The sequence below is a fragment of the Musca autumnalis genome, unplaced genomic scaffold, assembly GCF_047663935.1.
Source record: "Musca autumnalis isolate F117 unplaced genomic scaffold, ASM4766393v1 scaffold_5, whole genome shotgun sequence".
Lineage (NCBI taxonomy): Eukaryota > Metazoa > Arthropoda > Insecta > Diptera > Muscidae > Musca > Musca autumnalis.
In genome coordinates, this window is record NW_027412088.1 from 17,575,220 (window position 1) to 17,595,492 (window position 20,273).

General features: G+C 38.1%; 1 protein-coding gene across 1 annotated transcript in view; it reads right to left on the reverse strand.

Moving 5' to 3' along the window:
- Positions 1 to 3,049: 3,049 nt before the first annotated feature.
- Positions 3,050 to 20,273, reverse strand: part of TppII (Tripeptidyl-peptidase II) — a 342,814-nt gene continuing 325,590 nt past the window's right edge. The window contains exon 17 of the mRNA XM_073991187.1: positions 3,050 to 4,558. Coding sequence (XP_073847288.1) covers positions 4,349 to 4,558 — 210 coding nt within the window. The 3' untranslated portion in view covers positions 3,050 to 4,348. The remainder of the gene's footprint in view (positions 4,559 to 20,273) is intronic.

Genomic DNA, 20,273 nt, shown 5'->3' on the forward strand with positions numbered 1-20,273 from the left:
AGAAATTTTCGCTAAAATGAACATTCAATTCAAAAAAAAAATAATAAGAAAAAAGTCAACTTTAAAGCTGAAAACAGATACAACGTTTGATTAAAGTTTTGCGTTGGGCGTCGAGAAAAAAACAACAACAACAGGGCGACGACGATACCAAAGTCCAGCGTTTATCTGTTTGTCGGCATATATTTCAAATGAATTTGAATTTTTCGGCATCATGCCCAACAGTGTAAAAACGGCCAAAACGACACAAAACTTTACCCAAACGTTGTATCTGTTTACAGCTTTATCCAAATGTACATACGTGTACCGACAAACATGGACGGTCACACTGTCAAGCAAGCGATGTTTGAGCTAATCTGTCATTCAAAACAGGCAATGTGTACCCAACTTTACCTTGCTGCATTACTGCAAACTAGAAAATCACGGGGAAAACTATCATCTTCTGAAAGCTGTTTTATAGCGGTACCTAAGGGGTTACATCTACTTGTCACTTTCAAAAAAAAGGTGACAAAAGTGCCGCAAAAAAATTCAGGAAGGGAACAATTTCTTGAGATTTTTATGTAGCATAGATACTTTAAAAGCGTTTTCTCGAAATGGCATTTTTGAAGTCGGTGCCAACGATAGCTCGAAACCGAATTGACCGATCTTCACATGGTTTGGTGAGCTTATTAAATATATAAAAGGCTTGTACTTAAGCGAGACAGTTTTTAAAAAAAATTTTGCCAGATTTTTTTACGAAAAAAATCAATCAATTTTTTTCGTTAAAATCGAAATTTTGACTATTACAGTTAAATTTGTTTATAAACAAGTAAAAAAGTATCAGTCGGCTTTGCCGACAGAGATATACCCTCAGCCTGTGCAAATTGAAACACTTTTTTTCACAAAAAAAAACTTATGTATTTAGGGGGTTTAAAAATTTTGGTCGTATGAACCGACAAAAATGTTGGTCAGGATTAAAGTTCAAATATTTTGCGGAAAAGGTACTTAAAGGAATGGACCGACAAAGACCATGGGGATGCCATAGGGGGTTTTTACACCCTTCGGGCTGTTTTCTCAAGAAGTATGAACTTGGCCCTGAAACAACTTTTATCATCGTAATTGAGGCAGCGAATGTAAGTTGCTTCAACAAAAATCAAAGTGATTCAATAGCAGGTCTTAAAATGAACTTATCCAAAATTTTGTGTGGGAGGTACCGAATGGAGTGGACAAATTTTGGCCGGAATCGGCATTTGCGCTCGAGATTTATCTTGCGCTTCCACCCATAAACATGCTGTCATAGGGTTTGTTTTTCAACTTTCAGGCTATTTTTTCAGGAAGTATGGACTTGCCCTTGAGGAAACTTGTACCTTCGTATAGGGGACAGTGAATACAAGATGTTACAACAAAAACCAAGGCGATTCGAGAGCAGGTTCTAAACTGAACTTTTCCGAAATTTTGTGTGGGAGGTTCTCAAAGGAGTTTACCGCTTGAGTCCATATTGGAACCTCATCTAAGTCTGGTAGAAATTTCATAATGTGCAAAGTATGGACCAAATCGGTTACTCCCTTCAAGAGTTATCGTACGCACAAATTTTCCGAACATTTTCGAACTTTTGTGGGGGAGGTACCGGAAGGAGTGAACCGATATAATCCATCTTTAAACTTGAACTTAGTTTGGACAAAATATTACGAAAGCCAAATTTTGGACCGAATCGGCAGATCCGTTCGACAGTTATCTTGCGCTCCAACCACTACACACGGTGTCATAGGGTTTTTTTTGTAACTTTCAGGCTATTTTCTCAGGAAGTGTGGACTTGCCCCTAATAAAACTTACAGCGTCGTATAGAGGACAGCGAATACAACTTGCGTAAACATCAAAGCGATTCGATAACAGGTCCTAAACTGAACTTTTCCGAAATTTTGTGTGGGAGGTACCCGAAGGAGTGGACCGATTGAGTCCATATTGGAACCTCATCTAAGTTTGGTAGAAATTACACGATGTGCAAAGTATGGACCAAGTTATCGTGCGCACAAGTTGTGCGGCAATTTGTGGGGGAGGTACCTGAAGGAGTGGACCTATATGGCCCATCTTCGAACTTAAATCGAATCTGGATAAAATATTTCGATACCCAAAATTTGAACCGAATCGATTGATCCGTTCGACAGTTATCGTGCGCACCAGCCTGCCAGACAGACAGACGGCCGGACATTGCTAGATTTACTCAAAATTGTCTGAAACGGATATCGTACAAACATACTTGGGGTCTAAAACCATTATTTCGATGAGGCACATTTTTGGTCGTATCAAAGTGTTAATACCCTCTTTAGCCTAAAGGCTGAGGGTATAAAAAGTTTCTTTAAAATTCTTTTTCGCCTTAAAGCAAGATTAATAGGTTCGTAAAATGCTTACAAACCTAGTTTTGGATCATGGTGACGATTTTCCAAATTTTGTTGACGATTTGACGATTCTTTTTGACGATTTCCGACCAAAAACTGTCGGCAACGCTGCACACAAATGTTTTTAGTGGTCGTTGTGGTATTTGTTACGACGCGATAACTTTGTTCCCCTACTAAACACAATTGTACATTAATTTTTCTAAAACAACGAAAATGCGTTGCTTTTAGCCGTGTTCCACTGTAATAAATTTCGAAAAATTTGCAAAACAAAAAATTTTGGCTCATTCGGATCATCTATTTCAACAGATGACGCTATCCCGACGACTTTGCCAATATTGTCGTGTTTGTTGTAAGAATATATGCTTTATTTTAATTTTAAAGCATACTTTTAGGCTCAACGACATACTCATTTCTAACTAGCCTTTGCTTTGTTTGTTTTTCACATTTTAATGAAATAAACCGCCCCCAAAAAGGTACTTGACCCTTACATACTTACCGTATACTTTGTCCCTTTTACCTTTTAACCTCAATTTGTGATATCTGTCATATTTCCCCAAACAAAAAAAAGCCTTTTTGTGACATTTTTTTGTCTGGGCTACCCCAAAAAAAGAAGCAAACAAAAGAGTGACCCTAACCTTGTAATTTTTTAAAATAAAGATGAACAAAAATACAAATAATTCAGTATAATTGAGTTTATTAAATATATTTTTTTCTGTTTTGTATTTCAACTTGAATGTAATTTGTCAAAGAGGAAAAAAGAAAAGAAACAAAATTGTGAAAATAAAATAAAAAGTAAACGGAAACTCGAAAGGCAGAGAAGAGAGGTTCCGCTTTAAAGATTCAGTTTTTTTATATTTCTTTTTATATTTTTTCTAAGGTTGATTAAAAGTTAATAATAAATGTTTATAATTACTTTGTTGCCTGTTATTACTGTGTATTTTACTCTCAATTATAAGTGAACAGCAGCAGAAGGAGCATCCGCATCAAAGTGAAAAAATAGTTGATAGTAGAGAAACAAGAAGAAAAAAAGTTTTGTAGGTTACAAAATAACGTTATTTGATTTGATGTATGCGAGGGACAGAATGGTTGAGAGAGGTGAGAAAACTTTAGTCACAACAAAATCTGAAAACCAAAGTAAAATAATTTCCTATGTTTGTGGCGTGTTTGTTGTGCGGGAGAGAGTGTTTGTTAAAGGATTGCCAAGAAAGTTGTTGGCACAACAAAAGGACAAGTAAAGGAGTGAGTGGCAAGTTGAATAAGAATAAGTTCATTTGATATTCAAAAACTTTTAATATAACTAAAGAATGAAGTCAACATTCTTAATAGTTTTAACGCCATGTTGTCTTTTCCAGGAAAGTAGCAAGTCGTGGTGGTGGTGCTGTTGGCTGTATTGCTGCGGATTCAAACTTGCTGGTTTGGTATGAATATATTTGATTGGTGGTTGGCTGCCCAGTAATACAGGACAATTGTGATAATAGAATAGAGCAGGAAAAAAGGAAGAGGGTGGGGAAGAAAGGACATGTTTGTTGGTTTACTGCTTGTTCCTAAATATTGTTGTTCGTTCCACCACGATGATCACAATGACGTAAAGCCTTTGCGTAAATAGAAAAACTTGTTTATGGTTGTTTATTGCTGTTGCTGTTGTTGTTGGCGTTGTCACCGCCGATGCTGTTACTCTTCTTGTTGCGGCTTGATCTCACTGCTGCTGTTGCTGTTGTTGTTATTATTGCTAGTTTTTGTGGTACTTGTTGTTGTTTTCTAAAGTGGTTTCTAAGGACTTGAACAGTTTTGCTTGCTTGTTGGCTGACTTGTTGGCTTTGATTATGTAGATATTTTTGGCTTTGTACGACAGACAACCATGTTCTTCTTCTTCTTCCTTTTCCAAATTGCAATACTCTAACATAACTTCGAATAAACTGCATCACCAACTTTGTATCTGTTTCTCCCTCTCACATCCCCACCACATCGAAGTAGATTTAAAACAACCGATAACTATGGGGAAAGGTTGACACTGTCAAACGTTGCACCACTCTTTGCAAATGTTCATATTTTAGGGCTCCCGCAATTAAATAGAGTTCCTCAAAGTTTTCACGATTACGTTTCTCATCGCAAAGTTTCTGCAAGTACTTGTACATCCGACCATATTGCTCATGGACATAAGCATGCCATAGAGAGAATTGTATTACCTGAAAGAAACCAAATTAAAGAAATGAATGAATGAAGGGAAAGCAAGAAAAAAAAACAGAGACGTTAGATAGATAAAGCACAAAGCGCAGCGGAATGCAACGGATTGTGAATACAATCAAACTTAAACTAGCTATGAATAGATGGCAAATAAAGATTGTCACAAGAAGGTGAGTTTTTGTTGTTGTTGTATACAGGGTGTAGCACAAATTTAAACATGTAAGTTGAAAAGAGGAAAACGAAGCGGTTAGGAACTCCTACTCAACTATTTAGAAGGAGTTTACCGAATTTTTGTACAACAAGCCGAACTGAGCGAAGTTTTCGACAGTGACGATATGTGAAATTTTCTCTCCAACTTTGAAATCCGTCGGAGCATTTTAGTTCCAAACTATGTTTGGCCCAAATCAGTTTAAGACAATTCCAAAATTTGCACCTTGTAATATTTTGTTCAAATTTAGGTCAAGTTCAAAGATGGGCCACATCTATCGACTCCTTCGGGTACCTTCCCCAAAAAAGCTAAACATTTTTTTTGCTAAAATGGTGGGCACGATAACTCTTGAAGTCAGTACAGTACAACTTTGGTACACGTTATGGACATCGTACTATTTCCTTTAGACTTATTCTACGTTCGAATATGGGCAATATCGGTTCATTCAATCATAGAGGCCTCTATTAAAATGGTAACATTTTTCGGGGTGAAGTCCGCACTTACTGAGTTAATAACTCAAAAGCTCCAGAAAACTCTGCCAGCGCAAACTAAAATTACTGATGATCATCACGATAACATATGAATTGGGAATCGGATTTGGACGAAACCTTCCACATCCAGGCGTACATTAACTTCCAAGAAGATCTATATCGGAGAACACATTAGGTTACTTCCCTTACAAAAGTTGGAAAATTTTCACTTATGTGTAGTTTTAAAAGGATGGTTTGGTAATTTTTACCGAAGATAATTTTGTGGTTATTTTTATACCCTCAGCATTTATGGTAACGAGGTTATATATGTACACATTCATACGGGCAAAATATGGCTCACCGAAATAATGGTTTTAGATCCCAAATATGTTTGGACGAAATCCGTTTCAGACAATTTGGAGTTGATTTAGCCATGTTCGTCCGACTGTCTGCCTGTCTGGCTGGAGCAAACTATAACTCTTGAATGGATCAACCGATTCGCTCCAAAATTTGGTTTTCGAAATATTTTGTCCAAACTTAGTTTAAGGTCGAAGAAGGGTCATATTGGTCATCTCTTTCGAGTACCTCCCCCACAAAAGTTCGAAATGTTCGGAAAAATTGTACGAGCGCCAACTCTTGAAGGGAGTAACCGATTTGGTCCACACTTTGTATCGTACCAGACTTAGATGAGGTTTCAATATGGACTCTATTAGCCCACTCCTTCGGGTAATTTTAATAATTGTTCTACAAACATCCCACCCCGATTCATATTAGCTCATTTATATGGCACCTACTGTTTATCGCCGAGTCAGAACGGCGTGTCTTAAGACACCACTTTGTAGAGAAGTTTTACATGGCTGAAATATTCAGAAAATGTCGCCAACATTACTGAGGGGTATTTTGCCACCGTTGAAAATTTGATGTTGCCTGGCTGGGAATAGAACCCACGACCTTCTACGTGCAATGCGGTTGTGCATACCATTGCACTACGGTGGCACCCACTCCTTCGGGTATCTCCTACACAAAATTTGGGAAAAAGTTCAGTTTAGGACCGAATCTCGTTGATTTTTGTTTTAACTAATTGTATTCGCTGCACCCATTGCGACGGTACAAGTTCTATCAGGGGCAAGCCCATACTTCCTGAGAAAAAACCGAAAGCTGTAAAAACCCGCATGGCACCATGTGTAGTGACTGGAGCGCACGATAACTCTCGCACGGATCAGCCAAAATTAGGCCTTCGTAATATTTTGGCCAAACTTTGTTTAAAGTTCGAAGATAAGCCACTCCTTTGGGTACCCCCCGCACAATAGTTCAAAACTTTTCGATAAAAATGGTGCTCTCGAAGGCAGTTACCGATTTCGTCCATTCTTAGCACATCGTAATATTTCTACGAGGCATAGATCAGGTTCCAACATGGACTATCGGTCCACTCCCCCATAATAATTGAACAATTTTGTTTAAGTGCAGTTTGAAAATCCTTTGGAAATGTATACCGATGTTACTTCTTGCGGTTCATTTTACAGCGATATTATATTTTTGGTGAGGAAATTTAACTACCTGTGAACTACCGTGACAAACTTAAATGACTGATGATCCACTTCCAAAATGGACTATGCCGATGCATTCCTTTAGGTACCTGCTTCGCAACACTTTTGACCTTTAATCCAAATTTTTTTGTTGACAAGTTTATACGTCCAAAAGCGTCACAAAATCTGAAAACCCACTGATACATAATTATTGGCGAAAAGGATTGAGTAGCCGATATTCCATTCGATATAGTCAATAGACGAAAGTTTCAATTCACACAGGCTGAGGGTATATCTCTGTCGGCAAAGCCGACTGATACTTTTTTTACTTATTGCAGCGATACAATGCTTTTCGGGACAAAGTCTATGCTTCCTGCCACAAGGTTCCAAAAAAAGATATAAAAATTCTACGGTGACTAACTAAAATATCCGGTGGGCAATAACTATCGAAAGAAGTGAATGAATTGGTCCGGAGGTACCTCTTCCAGAAAAGTTTTGCAATTTTTTTTGACGGAAAGTCCATGCTACCAGACATAATAGCGCAAAAGCTCTACAGACCGGATTGACTCGGAGGATCTTCGACCAGGAGATCCTCCGTAACAGAATAACACCAGCTGCCAAGGCAGTTAAGATCCGGACAAGGCAGCCGTCTCAATTTGTATCGGGCCCGAATTGATGCCAAGATACCGAACAAATGCGCGGCATGTGGATTGGGACACACGATACGCTACATTTGTTTAGCTGCCCACCTAACCCCACTCACGTTTTACCTGTTTCTTAATGGACGCAACCAGTCCAAGTTACAGACTTTTTATGTCTGGATACAGAAACTGATAACTGAAAAATATATACGAACGTTACTACAACAACAAATGAAGCTTGCAGTGTTGTGATGGTTAAAACGTACTGAGGAAGGAATGCACCAGAAGTGGAGAGGGGGGATTAGCTTTCCTATTGCACCAGTATATTCCATATATAACCTGGCTCTAATGACTCATACATGGAATCTATGAGGGTAGCAGCCAGATGTGAAACTGCCGAGGTAGATTGGCTTAACATATAGGTAATAGGTTCAACATTAGCCCGATTTTGAAATGTCATAACTGTCTGGTCTTGGCAGACTTTAATGCTCATCACGAGTTTTTACATTCGGTCCTCGGAAACGACCAGACTAGCGCTGGCTGAGCAGATGGATAGCTCTACGTTTTGCACGGGCAATATACCCCTATAAGAATTAGCGGAGAGTGTCACAGTTCGCCAGACAACCACAGTTTCACCTGGTCTGACAAATTACGTCACCTGGCAACTCGTCGTTTCTCTTGGATCCAACCATCTCCCCATAATAGTCTCCATCGGCAGACCTCCCGATTTCATTACCTCTGAACATCGCACATTCATCAATTATGGAGTTAACTAATCATCGATTCAGAGATCTGCCCAACCCTTATGATGTTCGGGTAGCAGAAAGGACGTTCCAAGACATCATCACTGCTGCAGGCGGTCACTGAGACCAAACTACCCAGTCGAGGCGGCGGTATTAGCAAATGAGCATGATGAGATTCCTCGTGCCAACCACACTGACCCCAGAGTCAGGGAGGTGACACTGGAAGTTAACAGGATGGTCGGATAGCATAAAGGGAACAAATGGTTAAATTATCTGAAGAGTTGCAACACTGGAGTCGAAATAAGTGAATTGTGGGCAATGGTTAGGTTACTCTTGAACCATGTAAGGAAGGAAAATAGGACCTCAGTCACGTTTGGCGATGTTACGTTATATCAACCGGCAGTTCGTCAAGCACCCCGAGAGTGACAGGGCGAAGAGAAGAGTACTACGTCGCTTCAGATATCGTCCGATCGAGGATGAGCTACCACAATTTACAATGCATGATGTTGTGAATGTCATCAGGAACGCTAAAGCATCCAAAGCGTTGGGCCCTGATGGAATCAACATGGTAATGCTGAAACAAACAGCTAGATGTACAGGGAGTCTAGTATCTCACTAAAGTTCTCAACCTGGGTAGAGTGGTCCCACTACTAAGGCCCGGCAAGGATGCCACAAAAGTTGAATCATACATACCGATTTCGCTTTTGTTGTGCGTAGGCAATACCCTTGAGGCTTTAGGTCTCCCCAACGTCAGAAATAGTTATCCAGTTGCCAGTCATCAGTATGACTTTCGTAAGCAGCACAGCACGACTACAGCCAAACGCGTCATCTCCACACATATTAGTCGAAGATTCTTATTTATAACGATATGATGTATGTTATGGCAAGTACACGATTTCTGAGAAAATGGTCCAAAAGCTTCAAATTATGCGGTGACACACTGATATGAGTTGTGGAAAGGGAACATTCGCAAAATAAGATCCACTCCAAAATGGACAATGTTGGTCCATCCCTTCAAGTACCTCCCCCGCACACCTTTGAGCTTTAATTTAAATCCATATTTTTGTCAAAAAATGGGGACAACATTCTGAAAATCCTCTAAATACAGAATTTTTGGGGAAAAGGATTGTGGTTGTGTAGCCGGTATTCCATCTGTTCATATATGAAAGTTTCAATTCACCAAGGGTATATCTCTGCCGACTGATACTTTCTTCTTTGTTTTTTTTTTTTTTTCTTCTTTTTTTGTGGGAAAGTGCCTACTGGCATTATGGTCCAAGAGCTTTAAAACACCTACGGTGGCTCTCTAAACTAGATCACATTCCAAGTTGGACGAACTATATTTGCCAACAAACTCTATTGTTGTTTATAATTGTTGACACCCTGTTTACATTGTCCATGCAGGAGGAATGCAAAATGACTAAATTCTAAGGTTTACAATCAAGATTAAAAGCTGTTGCTGCCCAACCCAATGGGCGGGCGTAACTTATATTGTCCTGCTATAACTAACTAAACTACTTGCTCAACAGTAGTTTTTGCAACACAGAAGAAAAAAAAAACGAAAGGGAAGAAAAGAAAACCCAAAGAACTTTTGAAAATGAAACCCTATATAATGGAGTTTAATACCATCATCAAATAAACACATTAAAAAGTTTCACCTGGGCACACTTTTTCTAATGTGCTTTATAAAGTTTTGGTGCGAGTGTATGTGTGTTCACATTTGTCTCCTCTTTACTTTGTATTTTAGTTTTTGCTTTCTTTCTGTTTGTAATGTATACATATCACATGGGTGTGTGCGCATGTGTGTGTGTGTGGATGTAAGTGTATCATTGTGTTCATCAACGCCTAGTAAATTATGTTCAGTGGATAATAGCCGCCATTCATACACTTGGCTCCGCTCTGTACGGCAGGTGTAAAATTACACTGTTGTTCAAAAGCTAAGAACATTTTAACAAGCATCAGAGAAAGAGAAGGAACGAAAGAAACAAACAAGCAAAAGGATTACAGTTTCCAAAGAATTCCATCTTTTTTTAAATATCATCTTTTAATTGGCCCTTCAAGAGAATACGTCTTGACAAAAGAGTTTATTATAAAATTCCTGATAATTGCAAATTTATATTAACATTTACTGCAGCATGTACGCACACGTTTTCTGCATAAGAAGCTTATATATGAATCATTGGGAATTATTTGGTTCAAAGGGCACGAGGCATTCTCTTGGTTTAAATTTACAAGCCAATTGAAAATAATTATGTGTTTTCATTTCAATATTTTTCTTCATTTAAAAAATTGGCTATTTATAGAACAAAATGCCGCAAAGAACTGAAATGTTGTCGAACGATGGATAAAACAAGTAAAAAAGTATCAGTCGGCTTTGCCGACAGAGATATACCCTCGGCCTGTGCAAATTTTCACAAAAAACTTTGTATTTAGGGGGTTTCAAAATTTTGGTTTAGTATGAACCGACAAAAATGTTGATTAGGATTAAAGTTCAAAAATTTTGCTGAAAAGGTACTTAAAGGAATGGACCGACATAGACCATGGGGTGCCATAGGGGGTTTTTACACCCTTCGGGCTGTTTTCTCCAGAAGTATGGGCTTGCCCCTGAAACAACTTTTACCATCGTAATTGAGGCAGCGAATGTAAGTTGCTTCAACAAAAATCAAAGTGATTCTATAGCAGGTCTTAAAGTGAACTTATCCAAAATTTTGTGTGGGAGGTACGGGATGGAGTGGACAAATATAGTCCATATTCGAACCTGATCTATATCTAGTAGATATTATGAGAATGTGTAAAGTATGGACCAAATCGGTCACTCCCATCAAGAGTTATCGTGCGCACAATTTTTCCGAATATTTTTGAACTTTTGTGGGATAGGTACCTGAAGGAGTGGACCGATATGGCTTATCTACGAACTTAAATTAAGTTTGGAAACAATATTACGAAGGCCAAATTTTGGCCGGAACCGGCATTTCCGTTCGAGAATTATCTTGCGCTTCCACACATAAACATGGTGTCATAGGGTTTTGTTTTTCAACTTTCAGGCTAATTTTTCAGGAAGTATCGACTTGCCCCTGAGGAAACATGTACCTTCGTATAGGGGACAGTGAATACAAGATGGTACAACAAAAACCAAGGCGATTCGAGAGCAGGCCCTGAACTTTTCCGAAATTTTGTGTGGGAGGTACTCGAAGGAGTTTACCGATTGAGTCCATATTGGAACCTCAGCTAAGTCTGGTAGAAATTTCATAATGTGCAAAGTATGGACCAAATCGGTTACTCCCTCTTCAAGAGTTATCGTACAAAATTTTCCGAACATTTTCGAACTTCTGTGGGGGAGGTACCGGAAGGAGTGGACCGATATAATCCATCTTTGAACTTGAACTAAGTTTGGACAAAATATTGCGAAAGCCAAATTTTGGACCGAATCGTCAGATCCGTTCGAGAGTTATCTTGTGCTCCAACCACTACACACGGCGTCATAGGGTTTTTTGTAACTTTCAGGCTATTTTCTCAGGAAATATGGACTTGCCCCTAATGAAACTTACAGTATCGTATAAAGCACAGCGAATACAACTTGCGTAAACAAAAATCAAAGCGATTCGAGACCAGGTCCTAAACTGAACTTTTCCGAAATTTTGTGTGGGAGGTACCCGAAGGAGTGGACCGATTGAGTCCATATTAGAACCTAATCTAAGTTTGGTAGAAATTGCACGATGTGCAAAGTATGGACCAAATCGGTTATTGAATTTTTGAACATTTGTGGGGGATGTACTTGAAGGAGTGGACCTATATGGCCCATCTTCGAACTTAAATCGAATGTGGACAAAATATTTCGATACCCAAAATTTGAACCGAATCGATTGATCCGTTCGGGAGTTATCGTGCGCACCAGCCTGCCAGACAGACAGACCGACGGACGGACACTGCTAGATCTACTCAAAATTGTCTGAAACGGATATCGTACAAACATACTTGGGGTCTAAACCATTATTTCGATGAGGCACATTTTTGGTCGTATCAAAGTGCAAATACCCTCTTTAGCCTAAAGGCTGAGGGTATAAAAAATCGAAGAAATTTTTATATTTTTTGTGGTAAGTCAGTGTATCCAACAATACATGAAGAATAATCAAGGGACCGGCCATTGTCTACGAACTATAGTGGATTTCAAATTAGCCGGGTTAAAATGTGAAGGAAATGACTTCAAGGGACCGACAGTTTGTTACGACTTATCAAAGATTACGAAATATCGAGTTACTAATTATCGCAATTTTACTGTATTTTTATACCCTCAGCATTTATGTTAGCGAGGGTATATACACTTTCATACGCGCAAAATGTGCCTCATCGAAATAATGGTTTTAGACCCCAAGTATGTTTGGACGAAATGTGTTGCAGACAATTTGGAGTTGATTTAGCCATATCCGTCCGTCTCCCTGTTTGCCTGGCTGGTGGGCACGATAACTCTCGAATGGATCAACCGATTCGGTCCAAATTTTGACTTTCGTAATATTTTGTCCAAACTTAGTTTAAGTCCGAAGATGGGTTATATCGGTCCACTCCTTCCCGTACCTCCCAAACACAAAACTTTGAAAATGTTCGGAAAAATTGTGCGCACGATAACTATTGATTTGGTTCATACTTTGCATATCGTGAAATTTCTACCAGACTTAGATGAGGTTTCAATATCGATACAGTCGATCCACTCCTTCGGTTCAGTTCAGTTTAAGACCTGTTCTCGAATTGCTTTGATTTTTGTTGCAACAACTTGTATTCACTGCCCCCCACACCACGGCACAAGTTTCATCAGGGGCAAGTCATACTACCTGAGAAAATAGCCTGAAAGGTGCAAAAAAAAACCCTTATCACACCGTGTGTAGTGGTTCAAGCGCAAGATAACATTCGAACGGGTCTGCCGATTCGGCCCAAAATTTGGCCTTCGTAATATTTTGTTCAAACTTAATTTAAGTTCGAAGATAAGCCATATCGGCCCCCTCCTTCAGTCACCTACCCCACAAAAGTTCAAAAATGTTCGGAAACAATGTGCGCACGATAACTCTTGAAGGGAGTGACTGATTTGGTCCATACTTTACACGTCCTAATATATCTACCAGATATAGATCAGGTTCGAATACGGACTATATTTATCCACTCCTTCGGGTACCTCCCACACAAAACTTTGGATAAGTTTACTTTAAGACCTGCTCTCGAATCACTTTGATTTTTGTTGAAGCAACTTGGGTTGCCTGCCTTAATTACGACAGTAAAAGTTTTTTTTTTCAGGGCAAGTCCATACTTCTTGAGAAAACAGCCCGAAAGTTGTAATAAATCGCTTTGGCAGTGGTTTGGAGAGCTCGAACCGAATACTTAGTTCGTCTACACTTTGGATATCGTAATATTTCTTCGAATATTAGATGAAATTCGAATGTGGTGCAACCAAACTTTGGATCTCTAAATATTGTCGAAACTTAGTTCATGTTAAAATGTGGGCCCTATCTGTCCAAGCCTTGGGGTACCACCCACACAAATGTTGAACATTTTTGTTCGGTTAACGATCTGTGTGAGGATCCTTTGTACATTTTTTTCGAAGGTTTTCCTAGTGGTCCTGTTTACATTGATATTTTGTTTTTCGTAGGATAGTATGATAAAAAAGCCCTATCTATATCTCCGCAATTTTTTCAACTTTAATCCTATCCATACCGACAAAAGTTCATACGGCCCAAATTTTGAAAACCTTCATACATAAGTTTTTTTTTTTTGGGAAAAAACTGTTTCAATCCACACAGGCTGAGGGTATATCTCTGTCAGCAAAGCCGACTGAGACTTTTTTACTTGTTTTAAATAAAATATTGAAAATATCTAATGTTGGGAGTATCGATAGTTTGCCAGCTCTAGTGTACCAACGTAACAGAAAACAAGTGATCAAAGGCTATAGTCGGGACGGGGCCGACTATGTGGTGGCTTACACCACTACAACTTTGCATAATAGCCCAGTCAAAATAGACATGCGTATAAGAGGGAAATAGCAAAAATTCCCACAAATCTGAATTGTGATGGAGAGCTAGGGTTTACCATTAGAGGCAACGTCCTAAAAGTCCCCATCGATCGCGTGTGTGCAAAAAACGTTATTCGGTGTCAAAGGTCACTTTTAGATTCATTATTCAGTTTTTTGATTTTTCTCAAAAACGGTACGATTTAGCAAAAACAACGGCTAAAGTAAAAGTTGTAGATTTAACAATTGTCTACAAGAATGGTCTTTACGTTTTCTAAAACAAGACTTACCATTTTCGAGATATCGCGATCTAAAGGTCAAATTAAAAATTAGCCGCGTAAGTACATTATGAATAACCAAAACAATAACCACTCTATGGGCCATTATTATATGTGTTCTTTTACTATCTGATAGATTGGAAAACGCAAAATAAACTAATTTGGAGACATTAAAGATATTCAGTAGTGGGATTCTGTAACTCATTTTTGCTGTTACCGACAAAAATCGGTAAAATCAAATCGCAAAATTATGACTAAAAAAAATAAAGAAAAGTTGGCATCACTGTTGGTGTCGGTAGAGGCTAGCGACTACTTTTTATTCATCGTTAACTTACCGAAAAACTTCGTTAATTATCGAAATTATAAGCATTTTAATTTTACCGACAATTATCGATAACAGCAAAAATGAGTTACAGAATCCCACTACAGGTATGTGATGGAAAACGATTCGACTCGTTACTTTCAACTTTAAGTTAGCGTTTCGCCTATAAATCCATTCGGTAAATCCAAACTATAGCAAAGGAAGACTTATAATAATGGTAGTAATCGGTAATCAGTAGCACCGGGTCTAAATCTGGCCTTTCGGATCGAATAACCGCCGAACCGGATCCACCGCCCATGAAAATTATATTTTTCCGTAATCAGTGCAACAAATCCTACCTTCTGACGAAAATCAAAACCAGTAAGGAAAGGATCAGAGTCGGGCGGGGCCGACTATATGATACCCTACACCACTATGAAAATGTAAAATATATATCGGAGCTATATCCAGATCTTAACCGATTTTTATATAATTTGGCACATTTATTTCCAGAGTTCAGTCACACATTCAAAATTCCATCGAAATCGAAAATATATAGCGTGTTTGGTACAGAAAATATGTGAAATCGGCCGAAAATATATATGGGAGTTATATCCAAATCGGAACCGATTTCGATATAATTTGGCACACTTATTTCTAGACCGAATTCAGTCAAACATTCCAAATTTCATCAGAATCGGACGTATATAGCGTGTTTGGTGCAGCAACTACGTGAAATCAGGCGAACATATATATATGGGAGCTATACCAAAATCTGAACCGATTTCGATATAATTTGGCTCATTTATATCTAGACTGAATTCAGTCACACATTCCAAATTTCATCGAAATCGGACATATATAGCGTGTGTGGTACAGGAAATACGTGAAATCGGCCGAAAATATATATGGGAGCTATATCCAAATCTGAACCGATTTTCACCAAAAGCAATAGCGTTCTCCCTATGGCTAAAAAAGTTGTAGTCCCCAATTTTCAGCTGAATCGGACAAAAAATGCGACCTGTATGTTGCGAACAAAAATACATGGACAGACGGACGGACACGCGTAAATCGACTCAGAAAGTGATTATATATATATCCCCAAAAGGAACTGTGGGTCTATTTCGTTTCCTTTTGTATGTTACATACAAATGCACAAAGACATAATACCCCTTACCACTGTGTGGTGTAGGGTATAAAAAGATCCGTTTGCTTCGGTTATTTTAGCCGGTTTGTCTAAATATGTGCATTTTTTTTATAAAACATAACATTACATAACAATTATGTGTTTTTTAGAACAGCTATATCTCAAGAATGGTTCCTTCTAGGAAACAAATTACAAGGACCAAACATGTAGATAGTTTTTCTGTCTACAATATTTACTTACTAAAGTATTTTTTGTTTTATTAGATCAACCGTTTTCAAAAAATAAATCCGAAGACCTAAAAAAAACTTAAATTTGACCTTTGACCTCGAATAACTTTTTTTGCACACATGAGATCGATGGGGACTTTTAGGACGGTGCTTCTAATGGCAAACATTAGCTCTCCAACAAAATTCAGCTTTGTGGGAATTTTCTATGTCTATTTTGACTGCGCTATAAGTTTTTTATTGGTAAATATTTTTTAGTGAATATTATCCAACTGCCACCAAACGCAGTATGTTTCTTTCTCTTTGGCATCCCACCAACCCCCAAAATTTCGTGACTATCCGTTCAATAGTCCAACCTGTAATGTGATTACAAAAACATGGAACAGTAGGATGCATTAGCGACTATTGTAAAATCTCTCTTGTTGGACCACCTTCCCCACCCTTTGCATCAATGTAAAGAAGATCTTTTCTTCCTCCATTGACCTGATTTCCGTTAGGAATATCCCTACAAGAAGCAAAGATATTCGCATACGAATAGAATTAGAATTTTCTTCACTTACGTTTTTTGCTAATTCCGACCCCTGGATATTATCCGACCATCACCAAATTTAATAGGTTTTTTTTCCCACAGAGGAATCAACTTCGTGACGATTCGATCAAAATTGCGAACTGTAGAGTGATTACAAAAAAATCGACATATGGGATGCATTACCGACTATTGCGATATCTCCGTTGTTTGACAAACTACGCCAACATACTTTGCATTTTTGTAAGGGTGGGTGGGATTTTCAACTTTCATTGTTAGGCTTTGCCTTTGAATGATCCCCAACTAAAGCTGTGATATTTGTTATTACAATTACAATCGAAGAATAAAAAGTTTAGTTGGATTAGCTGGACATCTCCGTTGTATCACCACCTACGACAATCTACTTTACATCGTGTAAAGGTGATATTTTCTACTTTCATTGGTATGGTTTGCTTTTGGTATACCCATTATAGAAGCGGAGATATTCGCTTCGTAATAAGACGTTGACTTTTTCTCCAAATAAGTTGTTTGTCTATTCCGATCCCTAAATACTATCCGACCCTCGCACAGTGGATCCACTTTTTATTTTTGTCTGAAAATTGGTAAAATTTTAAATAAAGATCTTATAGCGTTCTTCCTGGAAGGCACATACCGCCAACGTAAGACTAATTTCTTCATCTTGCCACTGATGCCAATTATGTTAATGTAAGTTTGGGTAAAATATTATGAAAGGCAAAATTTGAACCGAATCGGTTTATCCGTTCGAGAGTTATCGTGCGCTCCAGCCAGCCAGACAGACAGACGGACGGACATTGCTCAATCGACTCCAAATTGTCTGAAACACATTTGGTCCAAACATACTTGAGGTCTAAAACCATTATTTCGATGAGGCACATTTTGCCCGTATGAAAGTGTATATACCCTCGTTAGCATAAATGCAGAGGGTATAAAAATGTGTTTAGACAAGTGAAAGGTACCACCTATGGGGCTATATGTAAATTTTTAGCTAGTTCGTTCAAAAGATGCAGCTAAAATCCTCAAAATACCGAAAATCGGGGGGTACCGTTATATGGGGGCTATACCAAAACAAGGACCTATGGTAAAGATTTTTGGTGCAGAAGTTTCGGGGCCACTAGGAACCTCAAATGTCAAATAACAGCTAGTTCCATCAAAGATTGTAGCTAAGACCCTCAAATACCAAAAATCGTATATGGGGGCTAAACCAAAACATGGACCTATGTTGACGATTTTTAGTGAAGAAGTATCGTAACCACAGAGAACAGCGAATATCAAATTACAGCTAGTTCGGATAAAAATAGTTGCTAAAACTCTCAAAATATCGAAAATCGGGAGGTACCATTATATGGCGGGGCTAAACCTAAACATGGATCTATGTGGACAGTTCTTTCGTGAAGAGGTGATGTGACCCCTAAATACGTCAAATGTCAAATTACAGCTAGTCCGGTTAAAATTGTAGCTAAAATCTTCAGAATACCGAAAATCGGGAGGTACCGTTATATGAGGACTATACCACCTATGCTGACGATCTTTTGTGAAAAAGGTTCGTGGTCACTGAGAACCTCAAATGTCAAAATTAGGTTAAAAATTGTAGCTAAAATCCTCAAAATACCGAAAATCGGGGGATACCATTATAAGGGGGCTATACCAAAACATGGACCTATGTTGATGATTTGTGGTGGAGAAGTTTCGTGACCACTGAGAACCTTAAATATCAAATTACGGCTAGTTAAAAATTGTACCGTTATATGGGGGGCTATACCTAAACATGGACCTATGCCCAACATAATTTTGTTGATCACTAGGAACCCTAAATGTCAAATTATAGCAGATTCGGTATGAAAATGTGACTGAAAACGTCAATATATCTGTAATCGGGCGGTACCGTTATGCAGGGGCTATACCAAAACATGGACCATTATAGCCCATCATCGAACTTCATCTACTTGCAAACAAAAGACGCATCTTCCCAAATTTTCAGCGTCCTATCTCCATTTTTGTGGATGCTAGAGTTATTACCACAGGCGGACGGACATGTATAGATCGACTCAGAAATGTACGCAAATGATTATTTCAATACTCTCCTACTTGCTCAAAATGTATAGTAAAATAGTAAAAAATCGTAGAGCACACCAAAAACACGACTAACCTTTTTATCTGTCAAAAACAAACTGACAATCAACATATGTAACAGACAACAGAAAAAAATCGAACATATGTACGTAACTCACAAAATCTGAAAATACGCTTATTTTTTATCAAACCTCATACGTTATACAACAAAAGAGTTGAACAGAAGTTGTTATTTAACCCCTTTGATATCCATTATTATTTTGAATATTTGCAATAAATGGCATCATGTGAAATTACATGGAATCGAAGATAACCGAATACAATGGAGTATTGTGTGTGTGATTTACAATTTATATATTTCGTGGAATTACTATGAGTTTTAATCAATTAACAGGGCATCATATAAAATACTCAGAACATGTTTGTTATTCTAATTGTTGACGAAATGTAAAACGCATTGTGTACGTATGTACATATTTTAAATTATATTCGTATAATTGTGGCAGATAATGGCGGATTAGAGTGAATCACTTCTTCTCTACATTCCATAGAAATGCAATTTGTGAGAAATAAACAGGTATGTGATGGAAAAACCATCCTAACTTTCAATAATTTGAGGAATGAGGCTACATACTACAAAACGTCTAATACGTTTATACCAACCAACAAAAAGACCAATGCCGTTGAAAGACCGTTCGGGTATACACCTGAGAAAGGAAGTTCCTTTCGGCTGAGTCGCTATTTACAAAAAATTACTATGATGTATACGGCATGCTTAAAAAAGCTCTAGAAATTATGTTTTTTTTTTATATCGCAAAGTAAACAACATCTTTGCTTAAACCTCAGACATGTATATTAATTATATACAAATAATAAATACCTCGGAGCACAGCCTTGGAATTTTCCATCAACATTCTTTGTAACAGGCATTTCATGTACCACAAAAAAGAAGTTAAAAATAATGAATCCTTTCTTCGTTTTTCAATAACTACAGGACGACGGTTGGCGGTGGTGGAGAAGATTATGTTGCTCATTTACTGAGCAACTCCCCTAGCTTACCACGAACTTATGAGAGAAGGGGACAGACACATATTTCTCCATAATGCTATGATAATTATATTCTTCCCCCCAAGAAATAAAAGTGATCGGTTTTTTTGGGGTAGCGGTTTTGTTTGTTATTTCTTTTTAACTGGAAGAAACAATTATTTGCAGCTTCTCCTTCTTTCAGTTTCTGTTTGAAAAGAATTATCTCCACATGAACACCCACACTCAAAAATTTACATTTATACATACATATGTATGTTCGACATTATGCTGCTGTTTATGGTTCATGGATATTGGAAACGGCGAGAATTCAAATGTGTTGAGATTTTTTAAGCGCAAATATAAAAGAGGGTTGCATTTGTTGTAGGAGGAGCAGACCAGGGTATGAATAATTAAAAATAAAATACATTATACGAACCATGGTCGTCTATTAAGTAATTAATATTACTCATACCAACCGCAGGCGGGAGTTGGGGGGTTGATCATTAAAAAAACTGTTTGAGTTGGTTTTTTGTGTGCACAGTGGCGT